The sequence below is a fragment of the Oryx dammah genome, unplaced genomic scaffold (assembly GCF_014754425.2).
Source record: "Oryx dammah isolate SB20612 unplaced genomic scaffold, SCBI_Odam_1.1 HiC_scaffold_29, whole genome shotgun sequence".
Classification (NCBI taxonomy): Eukaryota; Metazoa; Chordata; class Mammalia; order Artiodactyla; family Bovidae; genus Oryx; species Oryx dammah.
Window position 1 is genome coordinate 53,473,615 of NW_024070213.1, and position 13,240 is coordinate 53,486,854.

At 42.0% G+C, this 13,240-nt stretch overlaps 1 protein-coding gene across 4 annotated transcripts in view; it reads right to left on the reverse strand.

Moving 5' to 3' along the window:
* ANO4 (anoctamin 4) overlaps positions 1–13,240 on the reverse strand; it is a 356,708-nt gene that overhangs the window by 98,220 nt on the left and 245,248 nt on the right. For all 4 annotated transcript variants that reach the window (XM_040234899.1, XM_040234898.1, XM_040234897.1 and 1 more), the window contains one exon: positions 1,901–2,007. In XM_040234899.1, coding sequence (XP_040090833.1) covers positions 1,901–2,007 — 107 coding nt within the window. The remainder of the gene's footprint in view (positions 1–1,900; positions 2,008–13,240) is intronic.

A 13,240-nucleotide genomic window follows, 5' to 3' on the forward strand; every position in this document is an offset into this window, starting at 1 on the left:
TCACTTTCATGCACTGGAGAAGGAAATGGCAACCCACTCCAGTGTTCTTGCCTGGAGAATCCCAGGGACGGGGGAGCCCGGTGGGGTGCCGTCTCTGGGGTCGCACAGAGTCGGACACGACTGCAGTGACTTAGCAGCAGCAGCAGCAGAGTATGCTCCTCCCAGCAGGCTTCTGCAACTCATAGCTTCTATGGAACCCGGCACATGTAGTTCATGGTAGCCAGCAGCCCTGGGATCTCCTCAAGGGCAGGTGGGCCTTTGAACAGCTTCATAGGATGATGATGCTGGGCAATATCTCCCAATCCCCTCTAGCCAGCTTCTCCCAGAACTTGAGAGGGCAGATTCAGAGAGAATCCTGCTGACACAGGAACCCCAGCAAACTGCTCTGCCGTCCAATGACCCACAACTGCACCCCTTCTAACAAGGTCTCCATCTCAGCTTTGTTGTGGGGCATCTTCTCCTCTATTCTTTAGAATTCTTCTTGCTCTTTACTAGTCAGTCCTCCATTACTCCAAACCTCCATCACAGTTAATTATTTACATTAACTTTTCCTGTTCAAGGAAAAGTTATCAAACTGATAGTTTGGTTGGTAAAGAATCCACCTGCAATGCAGGAGACCCCAGTTCAATTCTTGGGTTGGGAAGATCTGCTGGGGAAGGCATAGGCACCCATTCCAGCATTCTTGGGCTTCCCTTGTGGCTCAGTTTGTAAAGAATCCACCTGCAATGCAGGAGACCTGGGTTTGATCCCTGGGTTGGGAAGATCCCCTGGAGAAAGGAAAGGCTACCCACTCCAGTATTCTGGCCTGGAGAATTCCATGGACTGTATAGTCCATGGGGTTGCAGAGTCAGACAGGACGGAGCGACTTTTACTTTCACTTTCCTGTTCAAATTCTGTGTGATTTTTTTTATCTCTTGATTAGACCATGAGTGAATAGGTCATCATTCAAAGCATAAATAAAAATCTTGCTGGGAAAGAGATATGGACAAAGCTCCCCAAATCTTCCCAGTATATAGTAATTTACTTAATAAGGCAGGAAATTTGGTAATATATTATGGAAAGATCCTCACACAAATATCCCCAGGGTAATATGTGGAGGTTATTTGCTGGGGGTGGTGATTATTTGGAGAATTTACTTATGTATGACAGCTCCCTGTGCTTGCTTCTGCATCTTTCCACACACTGGCTACCTCTTGTCATTCAGGTTTTAGTTCAAATTCCAGCTTCTCAGAAGAGCATTCCCTGACCAGGCCATCTCAGCATGATCTCTACCCTCTAGTCAATCTCTATAACATCATCCATTTCAATTTCTTCATGTTATGTACTGTATTTACTTATTTATTGTCTATTCGTAACTTCTTGAACATCCACTGCAGGAGAGAACTGTGCTCATCTCCCTAACATCTTGCTCAGTGCCTGGCGCACAATGCATGCTAAGTCACTTCAGTTGTATCTGACTCTCTGCGATCCTGTGGACTGTAGCCCACGAGGTTCCTCTGTCCATGGGATTCTCCAGGCAAGAATACTGGAGTGGGTTGCCATGCTCTCCTTCCAGGGGATCCTCCTGACCCAGGGATCGAACCGGGGTCTCTTTGGCAGGCAGATTCTTTACCACTAGTGCCACCTGGGAAGCCCACCTGGCACCTAATGGGCACTCCTCAAATATTTGTTGAATTGAGAGCACTTTTCCATGGTCTAAGATAAATGAGATGATGTGTTATCTTTTAAAAAGCGATCTATTAAGGTTTCACACTTCTGAGTTATCCATCAAGAAACTGTGTAGTTAGAGGCTTTATAAATTCAAGCATTTCTAGAATTGATATCAATGTAATAAAACCAAAGGGAAAAGTCTGTAATCCTCCAAATCAAATGTAACTTGTTATACTGATATACTACTTACCAATTTTGTTTTTTCCTTCTTCATACTTTATTCTTTGTAAAATATGATGTACAATTCTACTTCTTGTGGCATTGTTGAAGAAAGTGTCTTTGTTGTGTATGATGAAGCTGTACACACATATTGAAAACACAAGTTAAGGATTAACTGGAGCTGAGGGATCTAATCTTTGATATAATTTGGTGTGACTTAGAGAGCTATGTCTTCCATCTGTCATAGACAGGGTAAGTCTGGAATAGCATGAGGAATTCCCCCCCCACCCCCCCGCCCCACCCCAAGATCACACCAGAGGCAAGAGGCTCATCAATCTTAGCAGTTTTGGTTCTCAACCTCCCAGTCATTTACATCATTGTGTTAGGAAAGGGCTGGAGCTAAATACAATTAAGAAACTTGCAGCTAATAGCAAGTCCGTGCCTCACATCCTGTTTTTTTCCTCAGTAAGGTCATCAGATAAATTCAACTAAAAATTCATTTTGCTTTTATCTCCTTTTGTCTTCCACTTCATCCTCTCCCATGTCATAATCACATGAGTTTTCAGGAATGTTAACATCTGAAACTGGCATGGGTGATGGACACAGGTCTTAGGTAATCGCTCTGGCCTGGCTCAGGGCTGAGTCACTAGAAACGGCCTCTGTCCGTTCCTTTCCCACCTTCTCTCCTGGATGGACCACCCCTCTTCTACAGCACGTACTTAAGACTGCTTCTCTCTCAGCCAAAGGCCCATCCGGCCCCCACTGTTTCTCACAGGACTCACATGAGCACCCACACACACAACACTGAGTTTCCCGGTAGGTATTCCTACCCTGAGCCAACAGATAGAGCTTCCAGGACCACACGATGCAGCATGAAATGGCCAGGTCTTCCCCACCCAGTAATGAGTTAAATGGTCGGATACGAGAGATACTGTAAGTATAATTACTTCATAAATTATGGTTTATTACCTCAGCAGACTTTTATTCAGTATGTTGCATGAACTGGACACTATGTAAGGCTTATCAACAGTGGCAGTCATTGCCCTCAAAACTCAACTCAGAAGTCGCTTTCCTCAGCAGGTCTCCCAACCTCCCCCAGCCACTCTTCTGCCCTCCAAGGAGTTTACTATTCATTCTCTCCTCTAAGCTATTTATTATCTTGCAAACACATCAATTAACTGATCATTCTGTATAGCCATATATTTATTTTCATTAATGAATTCAGGAAACGGTTATGGAGAACACTCTATAGGGTAATGATTATCCAGTGGGAAATAAAGCAGATAAAATCTTTGACCTTGAGAGGCTTACAGTCTAGTGGGAAAGATAAACCACAAAGGAAAGGAACATGAGGCAGATATGAGCAGAATCAACCTCCTTGTTCATGCCTTTTCCCACATAAGACAAAAGGCTGAACTGTAATAATTTCTGTAGCCCCAGGAGCTAGTGAGTGGCTGCTGCTGCTAAATCACTTCAGTCATGTCTGACTCTGCAACCCCATAGATGGCAACCCACCAGGCTCCACGGTCCCTGGGATTCTCCAGGCAAGAATACTGGAGTGGGTTGCCATTTCCTTCTCCAATGCATGAAAGTGAAAAGTGAAAGTGAAGTCACTCAGTCATGTCTGACTCCTAGCGACCCCATGGACTCCAGCCTACCAGGCTCCTCTGTCCATGGGATTTTCCAGGCAAGAATACTGGAGTGGGGTGCCATTGCCTTCTCCAAGTGAGTGGCTAGTACACAGTAAAGGTATAGGTTTTTGAATAGGAGTAAGAGAGGGTTTGTGTGAATTTATGTTGGAAATTGCTATTAATTTTTTTAAAATAAGATGAATTCTTGGGAGTTATTCAAGTCATCTAAAAACTGGCCTACAGAAAGAGTGGTCCAGGCATGAGGTTTGACTGTGGAACAGAATTGAGGATGTGAGGTTGGCATAAAGGAGAAAAAAGCCAGAGACTATGAAGACAAAATGTAAATCACATGGATGGATTCCTTGGATAAGAGCTTTCTGTTCGCTTCTATTGCACTTATTTTATATTCTGTTATGGAATTTACTTCTCAGAATAAAGTAACTTGACTTGATACAGGAGAGATAAATGCTTTGTGGGTAAATGAGAAAGCAGCAGCATTTATCTTATTTCTTCTCTAGGGTTGTCTGAAAACATTTTATGGCGTCAAAGAGGAAGAGGGGAAAACTAAGAGTTACAGCAAATGTAGTTCCTTTTATCTTATTCTCCTCTGCTTTTTCACCTTATTTGAGATAGACTATTACATTTTAACACCCATAAAGATGTCACAAAGAAGTAGACAACAAGCAAAAAAGTCTGTTTTGACTCACAATTTTAGATAACTGAAAGCTGATAAGCATAACCATGCTTGACAAGACAATTCCGGACTAAAAGCCCGTGTCTCTTGCTCCTCCATTAAATGATTTTCTGCTCCGCACCCCCCCTTTTTTTTTTACTAGCATTGCATTACATTTTGTAAGCTCATGTAATCATTCTCCGTAATAAGCATCACAGGAGAACCTCACAATTTTCTTTTCCTCTCCTTTACATCTAGGTCATACATGGATCCTAGAGATTCTATAATGGTAACAAATATAGAGAACCTGTGCTGCCAGCCACCAGCTCCAGATATGTTAACTCATGCCACACTTACAATAACCTGGGAGGAAAGTACTTTATAGCCCCCACATTACAGGAATAGAATCAGAGAGGTTAAGTGATGTATCCAATGTCACTCAGCTAATAAGGGGCAGAACTCAGATGTAAACTCAGGCTGTCTGGCTCCAGAGCTCTCATTTTATTCATGCCACTCACCTGCCTCCCTGGGACAAACTTCTGACTCCTGGAGTTCAGCTCTGCTGGAACTGTTCTCCTTGCTTCTTACTTATCCTTAGAGCCACAGCTCAGGTCATATCTCCCTCCAAAAGTCTTCCCTGAGCCCCCACCCTCACCCTGAAAAGTATTATGGTGCTACAAAAAGAGAAGGAAGCACAAAACCATTTCACGGAGGAGGGATATGAGTTTTAGTTCCAACATCACTCCTGCTTTCCCTTAAGACTTGGAAGTGAGATTGACTTCAACCTGCACCCCAGCTTTGTCACTTACTATGGGGTGTTGGGACCATCCCTCAACTTCCCTGGGTCTCAGTTTCCTCATCCGTGGGATGGGATAAAACTGGAATCATCCTCCAATAAGATTTTTGTAGAATTAGGTGAGATGATGGAGAAGGCAATGGCAACCCATGCCAGTACTCTTGCCTGGAAGATCCCATGGACGGAGGAGCCTGGTGGGCTGCAGTCCATGGGGTCGCGAAGAGTTGGACCCGACTGAGCGACATCACTTTCACTCTTCACTTTCATGCATTGGAGAAGGAAATGGCAACACACTCCAGTACTCTTGCCTGGAGAATCCCAGGGATGGCAGAGCCTGGGGGGCTGCTGCCTATGGGGTTGCAGAGTCGGACACAACTGAAGCGACTTAGCAGCAGCAGCAGCAGGTGAGATGATGAGCACTGCTGAGCCCTGTCTGGCATTTAATAGGCTCTCAGAGTCAGCTGTTATCACTCTTGTTGTTCCTGTAACTTTTATATAGAACTTTTCTGCTTACGTGACTTTTCTGTATGAGCTTCTTTAGAGCAGGGACTGGCCATGTGTGTCTTTATTTCCAGTACTAGTACAGGGCTTGGCACATGACAAGCTCTTAAAGTTGGGCTCAGTGAGAACAAATGAGATCTTCTGGAGACACCTAGTTAACATGGGGGCCTGCTCCTGTGCTGCTGTGCTTAGTTGCTCAGTCATGAGCATTTGTGGCCCCATGAACTTTAGCCCACCAGGCTTGTCTGTCCATGGGGATTCTCCAGGCAAGAATACTGGAGTGGGTTGCCATGCCTTCCTCCAGGTGATCTTCCCCAGCCAGGTCTCCTGCATTGCAGGCGGATTCTTTTCCGTCTGAGACACCAGGAAAGCCCAATATGGGGGTCTAGGAGACTAAATCCGGAGAAGGCAATGGCACCCCACTCCAGTACTCTTGCCTGGAAAATCTCATGGATGGAGGAGCCTGGTGGGCTGCAGTCCATGGGGTCGCTAAGAGTCGGACTCGGCTGAGTGACTTCACTTTCACTTTCATGCATTGGAGAAGGAAATGACAACCCACTCCAATGTTCTTGCCTGGAGAATCCCAGGGACGGGAGAGCCTGGTGGGCTGCCATCTATGGGGTCGCACAGAGTCAGACACGACTGAAGCAACTTAGCAGCAGTAGCAGGAGACTAAATTTCATCTCTTTAGAACTTTACCTCCATGCCTGCTTCCTATGAATCTTTCTACCTACTTCTTTCCAGCTACCACATGAACCACTCTCTCTATGTTACTTGTCTAAGGATATTCTTGTAGTGCATGGAGCCATCTCACTTTCTCTGTCAGTCCTTCAAACTGGAGGGTTAAGAGGAAGAACAGTGATGATGTCCTGCATCATGATTCTCAAGCTTCTCTTAGCCACTTACAAAACAACCCTCTCCAAATGAAATCAGACACAAACACAAGCATGCATGAACCACACCCCATGTAAGCTGAGCTGTTTTGACAAACATAAGACCTGATGCTTAGTCTGTGAGGTATCAGGACTCTACTCGGGCTTAGAAACTCAGCTCTGCCTTCACACACTGCTGATGGGGCAGCAAACAAGTACAAATTCTATGAGGGTACCTTGACCAGGTCTATCAGAATTATTCATATATCTTCATCACATCTCCTCTGACCTAGCGATTCCCCTCTAGAAATTTATTCTACAAGTATGCTCACCCACATGCCAAGTGACAGATGTACAAGAATGTTCATTGTGGCATGGTTTACCATAGCAAAACTCCAGAAATGATCTAAATAATTCACCAGTGGCTGCTGCTGCTGCTATGTCGCTTCAGTCGTGTCTGACTCTGTATGACCCCATAGATGGCAGCCCACCAGGCTCCCCTGTCCCTGGGATTCTCCAGGCAAGAACCCTGGAGTGGGTTGCCATTTCCTTCCCCAATGCATGAAAGTGAAAGAGGAGAGGATAAACAAATACTGGTAGAGCTCTACGATGGAACACTCTGTAGCTATAGAGAGATTAACAAAGCTCAGTGCAGATATTAAAAATCTGCAAGATACTACAGGGCAAAAACAAGGTTCAGATCAGTCACACAGCTATTTGTGTCCAAAATAAAAGCGTATACATAGAAAGTACATAAACATACATACTGACATATATGTTTGCCAGTGCATGTACAGAAGGACTATGGAAGGATGTATAGACATCTGGATACACTGGTTGCCTCTGGGAAGGACTAGGTGACTGGGAAGGTAGGAAGGGAACTTCACTGTACACACCTAAGAAATTTTTATCATTAAGTAAGTACTACCTACAAAATATGGACATTTTAGAAAAAAGAAAGTTTAAAGGGAAAACTGCAATTTCTCTTCTAGGTCTGTTCTTAGTTGCAGAACAAATAACCATTTTCGTGGTGAGGAGAGGAATAAACTGCTGAATTGGTGGAGGATCAACTATAGGATTAAGGCTCTAAACATCTATCTCCTTATCCTCCCCCCTGGAGTGATTCTGTAATACACACGAAGTCATACAATCAACAATTCAAAAACCAAATGCCTTCCTTAAAATCTTCCCATTCTTTTGTAAAAGGAACACTGGAAGCCCAGGTCTGCTAATATGCATGTGTGTGTGAAGGGGACTTTCTCGATGCTTCCATCCTGCCCTGTGAAGGAGGCCCTGCTGATCTGCTAAGTACCGCGTGGGCCTAAGCCTGAAGCTCCCGCTGACTCCCCTCCAGGGTCTCTCCTCTCCTGCCTTCCCTGGAGGAGAACAGCTCTCGATTTTTACTTGGGGAGGCGCCAATCTCCTTTCCTCCAAAATGGAAGGTTAGGGTTAGGAATATGCTGTGAAAGTGAGGTTTAACTCCAGACGTCCTGGAGCTGTGATCTCTAGAGACCCACTGAATGTTGCAGAAACGTCCGATTATATCACAGATAAATTTTACTTTTTTCCCTCTAACTTAAAGATTCTGAAAATCAGTTTTATTTTATAATTATGGTTTCTTTGTAATTGTTACTACTTTGGGGAAAATAAAGGCAATGAAGAGGTTTTTTAAATTTTGGCTTAATGCCTGTTTTATGAAATTTCTCCAATTGGTAAAAATAAACAAGGGTCCACCAAGGTATGAAAATCTCCATGGTTTAAAACTTCAGGTGGAAACTTTCTCAAAAAGCATTTAACTACCTATAGGTGGTGCTGTCTAATCACGTTAGATTTATAGCTACATTATTGACTTATAAATTAAAAATCTAAGACATACGGTAAAGAAAGAAATAGAACCAGATAATTAATCAGGGTATGTTTCTTGGCCCTAGAGTACAGGGGCTTGAACCAACTGTCCCACTGGGTGTTAGAACCACTCTGTTCCTGCTGCCCTCCATTTTGAACGGAAGCATTTATTGTAATTATCCTGGGGCCATTGCTCCTTGGGCTTCCCAGGTGGTGCAGTAGTCAAGAATGTGCCTGCCAATGCAGGAGTTACAAGAGACGAAGGTTCGATCCCTGGGTTGGAAGGATACCCTGAAGAAGGAAATGGCCACCCACTTCAGTATTCTTGCCTGGGAAATCCCACGGAGGAGCCTAGTGGGCCACAGTCCATGGGGATGCAAAGAGACAGATGTGACTGAGCATGCTTGCATCTCTCCTCATGGTCTGTTGGAAACATAACAGGCAGTTAATTTGCTTTTTACATGAACAGGCCTCTTGTCCAAGAAGAACTATCCCTGAAGAGCTGCTTCCAGGGATTCTAATCCTCAGCTGAACCTGATGTTGGAACAAAAGATCCTGGACTTTGAGCCTAATGTCATATTGGGTTGAGACCTCTGGGGATCCTGAAATGGGAATAAGCATATTTTCTATGTGGGAAAAACATAAATAAATTTTATGCCAGAAGGAAGATTCTGGTGGAATGCAAAAAAAAAAGCAGCCACAACTCCTCCCATTCCTGTAAACATATCCCTTTGTGATGTGAATTTCTTGCTTCTTGCATTAAGAGGTAGAGTCAATCTCTTCACCTCTCTGAGTGAGTTGTGACTAGCTTTCATCAACAGAGCACCCACTCCTGTCCATTTGGAACAAAGCCCCAAGGCTACCAACATACAGAAGTCTGACTAGCCTCTCTGAAGATAAATGACCGCATGGAAAGAGAAACCCAGCCACAAGCACGCACCACCCACCAGACACGCAAAGGGAAATAATTTTAGACTGTTCAGCCTGGCGAAGCAAAGAGACGATTTCAACCTCCTGTTGACTCCAGCTGAATCCAGTGAAGAACTGATCAGGTGAACCCAGCACAAAATGCTCAAAGAATCATAAGCAAATATAACATGCATTGTTTTAAGTCAGTGAGTTTTACCCTTACATGGCAGTCAGTGACCAACAGATCAGTCTTTCATGGTGGCTGAAATTGTACTATTTCATAATACAAAAAAGAAAAGTGAAGGTTAATGCCTTAAGGATAAATATTTCAGGAAACTTTATTAATTAGACTTTTAAATAGACACCTCTTTTTAACAAGCAGAAACAAAGGTGATACAGTTAATTGTCACTTAAAGTACATCCTGAAGTTAATGAAAATCTAAGTAGGAACAAAGCAACCAATTAATTTTTTATGTGACAAGGCCTATTTTGATAGTTTTGTGGGGTTTAGGCTACTGTAGGGCAATACCTAACTCATTTTTTTCTTGGCTGCAGCATGCAGGACCTTGGCAGGACCTTAAATCCAGGACCTTGGCAGTGAAAGTGTCAAGCCCTAATCACTGGACAGCCAGGGAATTCGGCTAACTTCTTAAGAATACTGTTATGAGTAAAAGGATAAAATGACTCTCAGAATAAATATATACTATTTATCTGATTGGTAAAAATTTTCAAACCTCTTTTTAGGTGATAAGCTACTGGAATAAAAAGCAATGTGAGATGTTTTTATTCCAATGGTCATTCCTAATCATACTTCACAATCTTACCTTTGCTATTTGAATATTAAATGCAAATTAAGAAATAATTGCTCTTGAGACTTTTAAGTAAAGATGGAAAATTAAACACTTGCATTCAATTTTATTCTCTCTTAAAACCCCATGAAAACAAGAGTAATGTTTGTGTTCAAATAAAGGTGTAACACTCAAGGGACAGGGATAGCGGAAAACAGCAGCAAAGAAGCACTGGAGTGTGAAAAGCAGACAGACATGTGGTAACAAAGTTAGGAGACCAGAAGAAGCGGAATACTAACCCAGCTCTGGGGAAAACCAAGAAAAACTATGTATTTATGCTACAAAATCTCAGAACTGGGACACAGTGACCTCTAGAAGTAGTCTGCAAGGGATGCTAAAGTAACTACTAGTTGAAAGTTGTTTAGGAAGATGTTAGATCCCCAGGTCCTCACTTGTACTCTAACAGAACACTGTGCTGTGCTTAGTCACTCAGTCGTGTCCGACTCTTTGCGATCCTGTGGACTATAGCCCCCCAGGCTCCTCTGTCCATGGGGATTCCCCAGGCATGAATACTGGAGTGGGTTGCTATGCTCTCCTCCAGGGGATCTTCTCAACCCAGGGATTGAACCCAAGTCCTCTGCATTACAGGTGGATTCTTTACCAGGTGAGCTACCAGGGAAGCCCTCTCTAACAGAATACTGGAGATTGTTTCTTTTTCCTTTTTTTTAATAGGATAATACAATCTCTGAACTGAAGACATTCAGGCACAGTTAGGAGTATGGGTACCATAGTAAAAACTGGAGGATCAAGTGAATATTTGCATTCTAGAAGCCGAGACTCAACTATCTTCAGCCATTTAGGCTCTAAAATACTAGCATCTAGGCCTTGACTTTCTGGGCAGAAGACTGGCAAATACTTCCCTGGGGAATCTGACCAGCCTAAGATAAAAAAATCCAAAGATAGTGACACTGGAGACTTTAAACTGAAACCCCTCAGCCATAAGGCCCACATAAGTTGACAGTTCCCACCTTATACTCTGAACTTCTCTTAATTTGCATTTCCTATTCTTAAATATGAACAGTCATCCAAAGATTGCCAGGTATCTGAAGAAATCCATTAACATAAAAGAGAATAAAACAAAGACAAAAACACAATGAGAAAGAAATATGTTAGAGAAAATTAGACTCTTTAGAGTGATGAAACATTTAAGAAGTCTTTATGAATGAAAGCTATACATGACAAGCCCACAGCTAACATGCTTAACAGTGAAAAACTGAAGGCTTTTCTTCTAAGATCAGGAACAAGATAAGGAAGTCTACTCTCAAAACTTTTATTCAACATAGTGTTGGATGTTTACTATACTTATTGTGATGATCATTTCATGATGTAAGTTAAATCATTATGCTATACACATTATATAGTGCTATATTTCAATTACATCTTAATAACTGGAAAAAAAAAGGAAAAGAAACACCAAACTCCCTCCAACCCCTCCATAGAATTGGAAGTCCCAGACAGAGCAATTAGGCAAAAGAAATAAAAGGTACTCAAATTGGAAAGGAAGAAGTAAAACTTTCACTATTTGTAGATGATGTATTATTTATAGAAAACCTTAAAGACTCCACTAAAAAAAACTGTTAGAACTAAATCCAGTCAAGTTGTAGAATACAAAATCAATATACAAAAATTTGTTGCATTCCTATACACTAATAATGAGCTATGAGAAAGAGAAATTAAGAAAACAATCACATTTACAATTGCATCAAAAATAACAAAACATCTAGGAATAAATTTAACCAAGGAGGTGAAAGACCTATACACTGAAAACTGTAAGATATTGATGTAAGAAACTGAAGACAAAAATGGAAATATATCCCATGCTCATAGCTTGGAAAAATTAATATTGTTAAAATATCCATGTTGCCCAAAGCAATCTATAGAATTTAACCGCTCTCAAAATTCCAATGGCATTTGTCTCATAAATAGAAAAAAAATCCTAAAATTTGTATATAATCATAAAAAACCCTGAATATCCAAAGCAAGCAATCTTGAGAAAGAAGAACAAAGCTGGAGGTATCACATGCCTTAATTTCAAAGTGCACTACAAAGTTGTACTAATCAAAACAATATTGTATTGGCATAAAAGTAGACACATAGCTCAGTGGGACAGAATCCAGAGCCAAGAAATTAACTCACACATATATGGTCAATTAATTATTGACAAAGGATATAAGAGTAGACAATGGGGAAAGGACAGACTCTTCAGTAAATGGCACTGGAAAAATTGGAGGGCTATATGTAAAAGTATGAAATTGGACTCCTATCTAAGTCCTGAAGCCATAAAACTCCTCGAAGAAAACAGAAGCAGCTCCCTGACACCGGTTTTGGCAACCATCTTTTTTTTGACACCAAAAGCAAAGGTATCAAAAGCAAAAATTAAAAAGAGGGAGTACCTCAGACTAAAAAGCCTCTGCACAGAGAAGGAAACCATCAACAAAAATACAACCTATGGAATGAAAAGGCATATTTGCAAGTCATATATCTAAAAAGGGATTAATATCTGAAATATATTTTTTAAAACTCACACAGCTCAAAAGCAACAAAATATACTCCAATTAACCTCCTACACTGTTGGTGGGAATGCAAACTAGTACAGCCACTATGGAGAACAGTGTGGAGATTCCTTAAAAAATTGCAAATAGAAATGCCTTATGACCCAGCAATCCCTCTGCTGGGCATACACACTGAGGAAACCAGAATAGAAAGAGACACATGTACCCCAATGTTCATCGCAGCACTGTTTATAATAGCCAGGACATGGAAAAAACCTAGATGTCCATCAGCAGATGAATGGATAAGAAAGCTGTGGTACATATACACAATGGAGTATTACTCAGCCAGTAAAAAGAATACATTTGAATCCGTTCTGATGAGATGGATGAAACTGGAGCTGATTATACAGACTGAAGTAAGCCAGAAAGAAAAACACCAATACAGTATACTAACATGTATATGGAATTTAGAAAGATGGCAATGATGACCCTGTATGCAGGACAGCAAAAAAGACACAGATGTGTATAGCGGACTTTTGGACTCAGAGGAAGAGGGAGAGGGTGAGATGATTTGGGAGAATGGCATTGAAACATGTATAATATCATGTAAGAATCAAATTGCCAGTCTATGTCCGATGCAGGATACGGCACGCTTGGGGCTGGTACGTGGGGATGACCCAGAGAGATGTTGTGGGGAGGGGGGTGGGAGGGGGGTTCATGTTTGGGAACGCATGTACACCCGTGGTGGATTCATGTCAAGGTATGGCAAAACCAATACAGAATTGTAAAGTAAAATAAAAAATA